Source organism: Echeneis naucrates, chromosome 3 (assembly GCF_900963305.1).
Source record: "Echeneis naucrates chromosome 3, fEcheNa1.1, whole genome shotgun sequence".
Lineage (NCBI taxonomy): Eukaryota > Metazoa > Chordata > Actinopteri > Carangiformes > Echeneidae > Echeneis > Echeneis naucrates.
Genome location: NC_042513.1, coordinates 7,749,789 through 7,763,429, shown reverse-complemented (window position 1 = coordinate 7,763,429; position 13,641 = coordinate 7,749,789). Strand labels below are relative to the sequence as shown.

At 39.9% G+C, this 13,641-nt stretch overlaps 1 protein-coding gene across 5 annotated transcripts in view; it reads left to right on the top strand.

The window, feature by feature from the left end:
- LOC115040701 (protein diaphanous homolog 3-like) overlaps positions 1-12,546 on the top strand; it is a 146,548-nt gene extending 134,002 nt beyond the window's left edge. For 3 of the 5 annotated variants that reach the window (XM_029497659.1, XM_029497660.1, XM_029497657.1), the window contains one exon: positions 9,279-10,085. In XM_029497659.1, coding sequence (XP_029353519.1) covers positions 9,279-9,646 — 368 coding nt within the window. In that variant the 3' untranslated portion in view covers positions 9,647-10,085. Of the gene's footprint in view, positions 1-9,278; positions 10,086-12,512 lie in introns of those variants that run through there. The other 2 variants (XM_029497661.1, XM_029497658.1) reach the window with 2 other exon arrangements.
- The last annotated feature ends 1,095 nt before the right edge of the window (positions 12,547-13,641 follow it).

The following is a 13,641-nucleotide window of genomic DNA, read 5'->3' as shown; positions in this document are numbered from 1 at the left end:
AAGGTTTTTTTGTATGTTTTACCTCATTATGTGAACATATTGCGTATTTGTGTTGCTTACCAATGTCCTGAGGAACAGTAAGTTTTGCGATATATGAATCAATTTCTACAACTTGCTGTGATCTAAAACTTTCTTTTTTTCCATTTGAAAGCAAGGAAAGTCATCATTTACAGAGGGTGCTGTTTGTAAGCTGGTAACAAACTTAAAATTACATTTTTCAAGGCATAGTCCAGCAGGAGAATCATATCTTATCTATGTATTTTGCCACACACCGCATGACGTCAGATATGTTTGCTGCTCCATGAGCAACAGTCACACCTTCAATTGTGCCTGGTTTTTGTATTGGCATCAAGCTATGCTAGCTGCTTGTCACTTTTAGAAAAAGCTAGAAGAGTAAATTTGGTGTTGTAACAATACTTTTGATGTGTGTTTCCTTGAAAACGTCCCATCAGTTGCATTGATGGTGATCCTGGGAGGCAAGTCTTGTAGTAAATACAAATAGAGACTTATTTTTTTTTATTTTACTTTTACTTTTCTTCAATAGAGCGTCATGTGTGGTGTGGGCTTGTTGGGTAGCAGTACTTCTGGCAGGAAACTGGGCTCACTTTTGAGGCATAGTCAGACTCACCAAGGCTTGCTAACGCAATGTCATGCTTGGCTGCAACTCAGAGTGGCTGGGGTTCACACTAGAGGGGCAGAAGACTTTAGGGACATTCAGCTCAGGCCTTTCGTATTTGACAAATTGTCTTTTTTGACATTAAGCAGCAAACCACTGCAATACTGCACTGCCAATTAACTCCCTTTTCCCTTTATCATGTAAAGATAAATTATTACTCATGTCTGCTTTTGGGCAGCTGGTAAAAGGTTTTAAGTCTTCCCGCTATCTATACATTCATTCTTATGGAGTAAACATTGCGATGCCCAGCCAGAAAAAAACTCACTTCCATTACCATCTCTTACAGCCCTACTGCTGAGGTGTGTGTCTGACGGTATTTCACACCCTGTGTGTTTCTTTTCTGCAAAGTATCAGACCATCGAGACAGAAACCCTACCATGTTACTTGCATTACGGCACTTTGAAGTGTATGCTGGATCCAGTATGCTCCCGGTGAAGGTGTACACTGATTATAACCCACTTGTCTTCCTGATGTGGCCTTCCTGATATACAACCACAACTAGCACCTAATGCACAAGTGTGGGGCGGATGTGGTGGCTGATGCGCTGACCCAGAGTCCTGTTTTGGTTGTGGGGTGAGTGAGACTGGCGCTGCAGTGTGGTGTTTCCTGTAAGGACCCTTACCCACTCATTTTGAGGTACAAGCAGGGGCTTGTATTTTATGGGTGGTGGTATTATGGCCGTAGTGTTGAAGTGCGTGTCTGTGGGTGTGTGTGTTGGCGTTGCCACCCCCAGAAACAGATGCTTTCCATTCACCTGAGCAGCGGCTGGAGGATAAAACAGGAAGGCAGGCAACGTTCAGGGCCAGTGTGCCACTGTGCAACAATAGCAGTGTTCTTCTTCGACCGTGTGCTAACACTATATTTGTGTCCCTTTCTGTGGAAAGGTGTTTTTTGTTACTGTTTGATTTGTCAACATTATTGTCCACTGTAGCGGATATTTGCCCAGATAGAAATACAAACATTCCACAACACGCTCATTAAAGACATACAACATACACAACATACAATAGTTCAAATGACCAAGCAGCAGCAGATAAGTAATAAATAAATACCAGAGAGTAAATTCTTTCAAATAAGAGAAGTAAGAAGCACTCCCATATGCACTCATTGTCTGTTCAGTGCCTGGCATAGGCATACTGCAGGGAATAAAAGACTCCTTGTATATATTCCGGCTGGCCCTTGGGGACCTAAATTGACGGCCAGACTGAAGCAGTTTTTACACTTGAAATAAAAGGCTGCTTTTATCTCACAAACATTATAAAACCAATTAAAGTCTTTCAAATGGTGTAAGCTTTACTCAGAAAGCATATGAGCAGAATATATTCCTAAAATTAGCTCAGGGCTTCTATAAATGAGCTATACCAAAGTGGTGATTGAGAGGGACATTTTTGGATCAATCATCACTATCACTATATCAAGAGACTGGCTTTCAGAAAGCCTGACAAGATGTAAGCTTTTCTCTGGACATGTTATTGATTAATATGGGTTGTTTTTTTGTTTTTTTTAAATCAGAGTAATGATCATTAATTAATCTAGTGTCAGAAAGTGACAAATCTCACTACAAATTCCCAGAGCCCAATTGACATCATGAGATTAAAATTCTTTCCATCTGACAATCCAAAACTCTAAGATGATAAGTCCACAACCATATAACAAAAAACTAGCATAATCCTCACAAGCTGGAGCCACAGAATGTTTGGATTGTTTTGCTTGATAAGTGGCATGAAAGATAGACAAACACCCGTTCTGGTGTTCAATTTATTTTTGTTGATGCATTGATCAATGAATCAATTCGGCACTGTTTGCCCCCAACCTCACAACCAACTGGTATTTTAACCAAAGCCAACAAAAGCAAATGCCATTTAGAGGCAGATAACACTTTGGTAGAAAATATCTGATAGCATAGAGGAAAACTAAAAACCCAGGCCCAACCATGTATACACTCCGGCACAAATCGTTCCAAAAGGCATCCAAATGATGTTGGTTTTCCACTAATCTTCTATTCTATGATCCGTTCTTCTGTGTCAGAACTCTTTCTGCATTCTATTTTAGTTGAGTCCAAATCACTATCATTGTCTCCAAATCATGCCACTGTCTTGACGCTGTTTGTTCTTTCTGTCTTGTCATCATGTCCCTCATCATCCCATTTCTTTCGCTGCTGTCCTCCTTAGACTCTCCCTCCACTGCCTTCTGCCACTCCTTATTTTTAATCCTGTCTGCTGTTTTTCTGCATGACAGAGAAGCTCTGCTCATGTCGTTAACTACAATGTGAAAGCGAGGGACAAACCTTCAGTGACTGATGTTTTGCCAGGTAATGATCTTTAATTACAGCCAGCCTAATGCACACAGGCAAACTAACAACATGCCCGCTCGCTTTTACTTCTTAAAAGACTCAGTCTCTGACATGGGTGTAACATACAAATACATACATACAAATTTATGCCACATAACATTTTCAAATCTACATGTAGCATGTAACTATGTGGCATTGTAAGGCTGCACATTAGAGGAGATGGAGATCTGAGGATTGTTTGTATTTACCTGCAACTTGTACTTTTTAAACTGCACAGACTCACTCTATAGGTGATCTGTTTTTTTTTTTGTTTTTTTTTCGATTCCACCTTCTTCCCTCTGTTTCAATTAGTTTTTCTGTTCTTCTGTAAGTAAATGGAAAATGCAGTTTGCCGGAGTTACAGCCAGTGAGAGATAAATGTAGTCATCAAGCTTTTCATCTGGTCTCATATTAATAGAACTCCAATAGAATTTCCCTTTTATTGCAGAGAGGACAGCGTCTGGTAAATGGCTACATTATCAGAAGATTGCTCAGCCTCAATTGTGGAATTATAGAAACAGACACACATGTACCTTGTCTGATCAGGTCTTTTACTTTGTGGTTTAAATATTCACCAGCATCTCACAGGGTGTGTACAAAATCATTTAACGGTTAGGAAAGTTATTTAGAGGTGAAATGATCAGTCAGATAATGGTTTAGCTGCTACTAGCTGCTATTGGCAGCTACTTCAGTAATAAATTCATTGTGTCATTTTTTTCAAGATAGAGTGGACAAATTCCCTATATTGTTGATTATCTTTGGGATATTGTTGGGTTGATAAAATGCTGAGCAATTAGCTTTTAAAACGTGATAGTGAGCTTTTTTCTCAATTTTTTGAGTGAATTTCTACCAAATAATAATAATTTTAGACATCAATTGTTGTGAAACTACTGTCATGTGATGAAATTAATCCTAGCTCCAGGGTAAAAACAAACCCACAATTCTAAAATGATTTTTTTACTTTCATCTGCAAATGCTGTGTGTGTGTCTGCGTGTTTGCCTTTTACCTAACCTTTTCTGATCTTCATATGAGCCCAAATGTTAAAACATATTAGGATTTGCCACTTAAATTTCTTTGTGAATTTTATTAGATATAAACATTTGTGTGGCTTCTTATTGGACAGACATGAATATAAAACTATGCCTATAACTTGTGCTTCCAGCACATCTTCCCTTTTTCTAGTATGATAGTTAACATTTTGCCCCAAAATCTTTTTCTTCATATAGATGATGTAACACTTGTGCAGTAAAATGATGTTGTACTTGAAGATGGAAAAAACAGGGCAAATTGTCACCATGAGACTGAACATGCAGCGAACTGCCTACCCAGCTCAGTGTTGTGATTTATGGCGAGCGAAGAAGTGTGTGTGTTTGATGTTGCTAACTTCAACTTATGTCAGTCACTCTGCAGAAAGAAAAAGTCACTGCCTGTGTTTTTGTGAGTCTGCATGACTACTCTCTTCTTAAAGTGATCAAATACAGTGAACTTCATAGGAGTGGAGAGAGGAGATTGGGAAGGGTTGAGAGATGAGAGGAAAAGCTCATCTGAATCTGTATTTGAAGTGGCAAATGCAAGTGGACCAAATGATCTGACAAGTGGAAAATGTGACTGCCTCCTTGCAGCTATTTGCATAAAAAAAAAAAAACCCAGACTGCTGTGTTTTCTCTATTGGACAAGGCCTTTTGACAAGGCCCAACAAAATGCCATCAGACATTTAATAAACCTCCATGGTTCCATCTTGAAATTTCTGATATACTGAAACCATTTAGAGCAGCGATTAGTCTGTTTTGCTTGAGATTTTACATGTCTTGTGCTTCAATAGAACAGTGTCAGTGGTTGGTTGAAAGGCTGAGGGCTGTGAGACTTACAGTTTAAAGACAACTTTTACAGCAAAGCTGAGAGCAAGAAGACACGCAACAAGCTCAGTCTGCCAGCTCCTTTATCGTTGTTTTTTTTTTTTTCTCTCTCTCTCTACTTTCTCTTCTCCATTCTGCCTTCCAGCAAAGCAGAGGAAACAACAGTCTGTGCACTGTGATAGACTGATAGTTTAGCAAAATCACTCTCACATTTTACAGCCACTGGAAAATATCGTTCTCCAGACTTTCTCATGTGTTGACTGTTTTGCTCCAATCTCTCAACAGCTCTTAATGTATATGAGTTCACTGTCACCACAACGGTGACAGGTGTAACATTTGGAAAGGAAAAGACAAGGAAGCACTGCTTCAATTTACACTTGACTTTGTGTTTCTGCTGAGGTTCCCTGCCTCAGTCTGCCTGCCTCGTAACTTCTCCAAACTTCAAGAGAGCTGAAGTGAGGAGGTGGCAGAGAGATGAGTAAAAGTTAATCTGCATCAGTCAAATACAAAAGGGAGAAAATCTTACACGAAGAAATTTCTGCTCCTAACTCCTTTCTGCTGCTACTCGTATGCAATAACGATATACCTCTCTCACCATTGAACATGGGTTGGAAAGCTTTCATTGAGCTGGGTGTAAAGAGACAAATACTGATCCAGCTAAATTAGTCATAAAGATTCCATACACTGCCATTAATATGAAAAAACAGCATGTGAAATGTGCTACGAAACCTTCACATTTTGACAGAATGATTGACCTGCTGGAGCACTCGACCTCAGGCAAGCTAACAACAAAGTTAGTGGTAGCAACTTACAGTACTTTTCCCTGATTGCTTTCAGTCGAAGACAAAATAGCAACCTATTTATTTTCAAGGACATGTTTCCATTAATGTTGGTGACAGAGATGATTCAGATGGATTGCATTGACCGTGAAATCATTATACAAAAAAAACGTAAGAACAAACCGCTTCTTTTTTGGGGACTGTCCAAAATGTTGTCTCCATTTGTCACTGCTTATTGCTAACGGGGAGCTCCACTGTTTTTAAACATCAAAATCTGTTCACTGGTCTTGGAGTCCTGTTGCATGTATGAAAATTGTGTAAGATCTATTGTAACCCCAGAAGACAATGTGTGATGTCTGATAAATTGCCTCTGAGTATCAGAAGTGAGACTCTTTCATCTTTTCATCTCTCCTGGAGGCACCACTTCAGTCCAGGCGCTTTGACTGAACTGTCAGTGGTCGAATGGCACTGTGGGTACTATGGCAACAAATTTTGACAAAGAACGGGAATGTGTTGTTTTTGTTTTGTTAGTTTTTTTTTTTTTTTTTTTATGAAATATACAATGCATCGTCCGACCCAGATGTGGTTCAGATTTGTAGCTATGGCTACAAACCATATATTCCCATTGTTTTGCTGCAAAGTACATGAGGCAAAATAACTTGCATATAAGTGTGTCTCTTTAACTTTGGCTCCTTCTTGTTGTCATTGTTTGTTGTAAATTGTAAGAAGCTAAAATTAAAATAAGTCCAGCATTAAGACTTTGTCCAAAAGGGTTGAAAAACCAGAAATTTGTCAACCATTTGTCAAACATGGTTACAGGAGTACAGGGCTTAAACGATAGTCTACTCTTTTGACAGTTGACTGGGGAGGAATTTTTTTTAGGGTGACTTGAAGCTTCACTGAACATTTTCTTGTTTAAGTGTACTTCTCCAAGTCTATCTATGATTGCTATATCAGAATTCGCATCACCAATCTAAGTCTGTATTAAAGTTTCTGAGAGGCAATAAGACGCGCTTTGACCACCGCAGCACATGTTCAATAAAAGACGACGGCTTTGTCTTGAAGTTCCTGATCATAATCCAAAGCAGCTGCTTCAATTGAAATTCCACTTGACTCGTTCCACTATAAAACCAGTGTCAGTTGGTGGTTAAAGGAGTACAACCCTGTGAGATGAGACGTGTTTTACATCTCACAGACATGTTTTACAGCTTAGATGAAGGAATATGTTGAGAAGCCAGTGAGGCTTCAAAGGAAGGGGCAGCTTGGTGTGACAGGCGGGCTGAGTGAGAAGAAACTGAACTTGCCCGCACTTTGATCATGTTCACCACTAAAGGCCAGAGCCCTGTGAGGGGAAAAAAGAAAACCTCTTTTGTATAAGAGGTCTTACTGAAGTGTGTTTTTTTTTTTTTTTTTTATCTCTTTTTGAAGTCCAAATATACATATGTATTGATACAGTACTGCAAGGTTCTGTGCACAGCATACTATTATTAAATCGTAATTAATGCAAATACAAACCAAAAGAATCTCAGTTCATTCACACAGCTTGTGTCAGATAGTGACACACGTGACTCTTTTTCTTCAAGATAAAGACAGAAGAAGAAACAGAGTTGTTTTTGTCACAAAAGATTTTTTCATCATAATCCTCATCAACGAATGGCAAAAATGAAATGAGAGCTAATTAAAAGACAATCAAACTTAGTTGGTAATTTTGTCAGCCAATAAAAATGAAAAGGGATAAGTTGGAAAGAAAGCCAATCAGAACATGTTTGCATTTTTGTCAGCCAATCAGATCAGATCTTTTCTTGTAGTGGGGGAGGGACTTTGCTATGTCAGCAGCAAAAATACCTTTGCCGCCATTGATACCAAAATGTGGTCGTAGGAGACATGCAGACGTCTGGAATGGCTTTACATTTGATGAAAACGAAGCAGCAAAAGCAGGAATAATGGTCATGAGTTACAATTGCCGCTGCAACAACAGCAGGAGAGAGCAAAAAGTGCGAGATAAGAATGAAACATCCCACTTGTATTGTCCTTTTAAAAATCCCAATTGCCTCTTGTTTGCTTATTGAAATGTAGTGTGGCTGTTCTTCTTTGTGTGTGTGTGCGTGTGCGTGTGCGTGTATGTGTGATCCCTGACTTTCTTTGCTCAATTTTGCAGCCAGTTCCTTCTTGTCTGCTCTTTTTCCTCCTTTTATCTTTATTTATTTATCAGAGGTTGCGCTCAGGGACATTACTTGTCATTCATTAGCACAGCCCATAAAACACACTGTCATGACTGACTGGCCACGCTCCAAACTCATTACCGATTGGCTGACAGAGCGGGTCGCTCTGTTCTGCTCTGCTGTGTTTGACTCCTGTTTGCCAGACATTTCAGGCTCAGGAAACTTTGAATGCAGCGGTGTCTTTCCTCACGCCACTCCTCTCCGCCTCACGCTCAAGGTCACATGAATATGGATATACCCTCTCCTTCCAGCGCACATATACTGATGATGAAGTCTAAGATCTACTCAGAGGGATTATAATTCAGAATGTAGGTCTGGTCTGGGCCGTTGCTCTGTTCCGCTCTCTGTCTGGCTGTGTGTTTTAAGTCGGAAACCAGGGTGGGGGGAGGGCTGTGGAGAGAGAACGGTGGATGGGTGGGTGCGGGGGAGCCTTGGGTATGAGAAATAAGAAAGATGAAGAGGACTGCTGTGCAAGGAGAGAGCTTAGATGAAAAGCGGAGGAAGGAGAATGGATGATGATGATGGTGGAGCTGGGTGGGAGGGTGTCATGTAAGAGAAAGGGAAAAAGACTGGGAGATTGGAAAAGGGCGGCACACAATGTTATTGAGTTTCTGTTGCAGTTGATCAGCCATATCCATTTCATCATATTGAGCTGGCCACATGCCACATTGTGCTGCAGAAAATTTATCCTCATCAGTGTGTGTATACACAGTGCGCACTGCCATGGTTTGTGTCCGTGTGTGTTTTGATGCAGACCAACAGTGTCTACAGGGTGCTCATGTGTGTACTGTATCCCTGCACTGTTTTTCATTTGCATTTACTAACAAAACAGCTTTTTGGTATTTTCCAGTGATTTCTAATAAATGGTCATTTTGTGTTTGCTGCAGTTTGATTGACAGACTTGTTTCTATTCATTCATTTGCTTATTTATTTATTTATTTATTTACTTTACACTTTCTGCACCTCTCCCTGCCGCTTCTAATTTATTTGTTATCCATTTATCAGTCATTTATAGGGCTGCAACAACCAATAGATTAAATCAATTAAAATCATCAATGAACTGAAATAGTTTCTATTTTAATAATCGATTGGTTCGGTCAACATCATTATACACAGAAATACAGTGGTAATGGTTTTAACATGGGGAAAGAAAGCCAACCACTGCCGGCGTGGCAGTAAAGCACCATTAAGCTAACGGCTGACTGCCAACAAACAGGAAGAGGGATAGAATGAGAAAGACCAACGGGAAGCCTTGTTACGATATCAAGAAATGCTGGTTGCACATTATAATGGATTGAATGATTAATCAAGTGATCGTTAGTTGCAGCCCTAGTCACTTATGCATCAACGTTTTTCTCTCTTCTCTCTCTGGCACAGCTCTGCTCACTCTATTGTCTGTTTTTCACTCACAGAAAACAAGGCACACTTGCAAAGGTCTCGCTCTCGGCAGAATATGAATCTGAGTTCAGTGATGGTGAAAGCTGCCCCCTCTAAGGAGGCCCATGACGAGTCAGAGGGCCATCCATCTGCAGCCAGGGCGAAGACTGCGGCGTGTTCTGAGTCGGGCCGCAAGTACAGGAACACCCCAAGTCACAGTCACGGAGCGGACAGAGAGAGAGTGGCGGAGAGAGAAACAGTTAAAGTCGCAGAGAGAGAGATGGAGTTTGAAGCAGAGCCTGCAGCTCTCCAGTCGCCCTCCACTGGTCCTGCCGTCAGCAGCTGCAGTACCAATGGAGAGCCAGATGTTGAGGCTCTGCTGGCCAGACTCAGGGCGCTATGATCTGTATTTCTACTCTGAAATATGCTCCACTTACAGGTAGTCTGTCCTCACACATCTAAACACGTTCGGAATGTGACCAAAAAGATCTCATCAGTTTTGTAAACAATAAGAAAATTTAGTTATATTTACAGAAAGTTAATAAGTATTTAAATTAACGAGGGAAAGAAAGACTTTTTTAAAAGCTTCACAAAAACCTTTTTATTTGAAGCATTTCATTCATTTGGAAGCTATCTTGTAACACTTGATTGCGCTGAGAGAAAATTTTGGCAGGTAACGCAACAAGAACGGTCACATTTGGCACACACAATGTCCCCAGAGGTTCGACAAATAGAGACAAATATACAAATACGCTGATTGGATCAAAAGACTAAATGCTAAAAACAAAGCATAAATAAATAAAAAAAAACAAACAAACAAAAAAAAAAAACAAACAGCCAAATTGATTCAGCAGAGTCTCTACATGGTCCTGCAAAGACACTGCCAAAAATATTTGGCTATCATTTATATAATCGTAAAAAAGTAAACAATGCACTTTTTTTGTAATCCAAAAATATGCAATATTTAATGAACATTATATCATGTTTTCCTTCACATTCTCTAAAGTGCTTCTAGCAGTTATTTTAAAACTTTGCCCTCTCTCTTGTCCTACTTTCATTTTATCTTTTGATTCCACGTTATTTTCACGTGCATGTTATTATTCACGTAAAATTAAAGGGGTTTCAACCTTGCATTAGTATGTACCCCTTTGGCATTTTATTGTTTTCTGTTTTCACTTTTTTCTCCTTTTTCATTCCTTAAGCGGCAATAGGATGTCTTTTATATATACTAAAAAAAGCTTTAATGTCGTTTGTATTTACCATAAAAAAAAAAAATGGCTGCTTTCACTTATACTATAAACTCACGCACGGATATATGCACACATAATTTCTTCCCTAACAGAGAAATATGCAATAAGTCACATATTCTTTCCCAGACTGTTTCGTCACTGTCATTAGTAATGAGAGGATTTCTAACACCGAGAGCGAGTCAATATCAGGGAGTTCACCAATTCGCAGGTTAGCACTTGGTTAACTTGGAATTTTTTGTTCCACATTCCTGCAGAAATTCCTCATATCTTAAACTTTTTTGTTGTGTCTCGATTCACTCATTTTTATGGATGCATTTACAATAAAATAAAGTGAATTATGTTTTGGGGTTTTGTTTTGTTTTGCTGTTGTTTTTGTTTTCCCCCTCCTGGGTATTGTCACTTACTTTCACATTCACCACAGTAAGCAGGGACACAGTGCATCCTTGCTGCATCTGATTGTAATTGTCATTGATCCAAAACTGAGGGCTACAAAATCATTGGAACACCTGACAACATTGAAAATGTCTTTATTTGCTGAAGGTTTGGAGCTAGCACATGAGCACAAGCTTAAAAACCAACACTTTGATCAACGCTTCATGAGGAATTCTGCAGCTCATCATCTGAGCTGTGTTGAATTATGATCACCTGTGTACAAATTCTCCCTAGTGATGATTTAGGTCCTTCAAGCTCTCTGCTCTTCACATCTGCTTGCATCAGGATGATGTAAATTTCAGGTCCTTGACTCGTCTGTATGGATGTCCTGTGTGACTGGATGTATAGGCTGAGGAATATGTGAATGTGTGCAGATTCAGACACCCACTGAACTACAAACTTCACTGCTGCTTTGGACTATTCATCTCTTTCGTAGTGCTGCTCAGAGAGCACCAAGTAGAACATCAGTGGTGACTCTTGGGAGCTTTCTGAAAACTATTTTAATTCACTGCCCAGGACTGAGCTTTGTATCTGCCTGTATCTGCTTACTCACTTCAAAACTATTCATTGGACTCTACCAAAATGTGGTGTAGTTATTTGCATATCATGTATTGTCACGAGGCCTCCATGATAAGCTAACTCTTTTCAGGATTCATGAATCAGCTCTGCACACGCACAATAAAAGTTCCAATTTATTTTAGTTTCAGTGTCAAAATAAAATTTACACCTGACTGAGGTTTTGAGGACCATATGTGAAACTTAATCACTCACTTTAATGAATTAAACATGACATAAAAAGTCACTTTGCCGAGCATAAGCCTCGTGTAAAGCATAAATCAGACATGGATGTATAGGAGATAAAGCCTAAAAAAAAAACCTCCTGGACTCACAATCTAGACAATGACAGAGTTGTCAGGTGGAGGTGAAAGGGAGATCTGCCTCACAGGTAACCCTCTGAGGGAGGCCTACAACTGTCTGTCTGCAGCAGAGCCCAAGACGAACACCTCCTCATAGATCCACTCAGCAAATCTGGGAGACCAAGGCCCCGCCTTCCTGGTAGCCTTGGTTAAGCTTTAGCAGGTTGCTTTTCTAATCGAACCGTTTCTGCAAGACATCCTCTGCAGCATATCAGTTTTTTGTAAAACCTCAGCGTCATCCGTTACTGTGATTTTGAATATTGTGTGTTTTTTCTTTTTCCTAACATAACTTTTCTATAAACATACCATGCTGTTAATGTGACTAAAAAACGATTCAGGTTCTTAACTGTACACCCAAAACAAAGAATGAGTTATGTCAGCCTTAGTCTTTTGCAGAAATGTACAGTGTATTCTCCGATTTACAAAAAACTCTGCAAGGTTTTGTGTGTGTAAGAGCACTTTGTCTAATTGTAATTAGCCCGAATCCATTTTCTCCAGCTCAGAAGTACGAACTTTTAGATGCCTACCTATCAACAATACATTTTCTTGAACTGCCTGCTTCCTTGCAAGATCTAAAAAAAAAAAAAAAAAAGAATGAAAGAAAAAAGATAACATCTCGTTCCAGCATCTGTGTGTGTGTGTGTGTTGCCTCTTCCTCTTGAAAGGACAGCAGGAAAATGACCAGCTAAAGTCATCGAGTCAAGAAATTGAGAGAAGGAGAGCATCAGGATGGCAGGATCTTATGCTGAGCCCTCATTACTCACAGGCCTGTGTTCCAGCCATGAGGTTTGTCTATGGGCCTAATAAAGTGGAGCAAAACAAATTGTGGAGCAGATTGCAATCTGGGCTTATTTGATTGGAGATGAAGTTAAAAATGTGTCTGAGGATTTGGTGAGGGAGGGGAGGTGGTGTGGGAATACAAAGCAGATCAACAGATTTGTCACAATTTCTTTTCCCAGAGAGTCAAAGTGAGCACAGCTGTAATTATACCAGCCTGGAACATCGTCCTGTGGAATTTCATGGTTGAAAAATTACTTCTCTTCTCTTCTCAGGGTGCTCGGCACAATTATCTCCTAATCTACTGCTGATGGTGTCGGTTACTGTTGTGGGGAAAGTCCAGGAAGACTGTCGTTGTCCATCCCTCGATCCTGGTGTGGTTTTTCTAGATAGGACGACTGAGTGGGAGATGGTTTTATCACAATGTAGACTCAACAACCAACCAACCAACTAAAATGAAGGTACTGTACATCTGTTGGATAGAACATCCACTATATGTTTAAGCCTTAAAAGTAAAAGTGAGCATTAACCATCCATCCAGAAATCCTGAAGTTCTGTCTCTCTTTTGTGTGTGTGTGTTGTTTCTTTTTTACTTGGCTTTGTTTGGCACAGTTCGACAGAACTGTTTGGTGTGCAGTGGAAGCTGAGTCACCTTGTCAGGCTCAGATCCAAGAGGAGACAGTAATGGCGGTAAACCAACACACAGATGCTGTCAGGGATATGTTATCCTTTCACTGTTCTCCCCCATTTATAGATCAAACCGGACTGACCTCAGATGAAATGTTAGCATCTGTGCAAAACGCTTATAGTTACGACTGAAAAATATACTTCCATCAAATAATTCTTCCCACCATCTTTATAATTCCTCCCTCATTCCTGGCTAGCGGTTTCTCTTGCAGCTCCGCGTTGCCCTCCCTTGTCTTTTCTGGGGCTACCTCCATCTGTCACCGCCAGTGTGTTTTTGTGCGTATTGTCTGTGTTGTTTCTTTGATCACTGTTGCATTACACCGGTGTAAATTTTT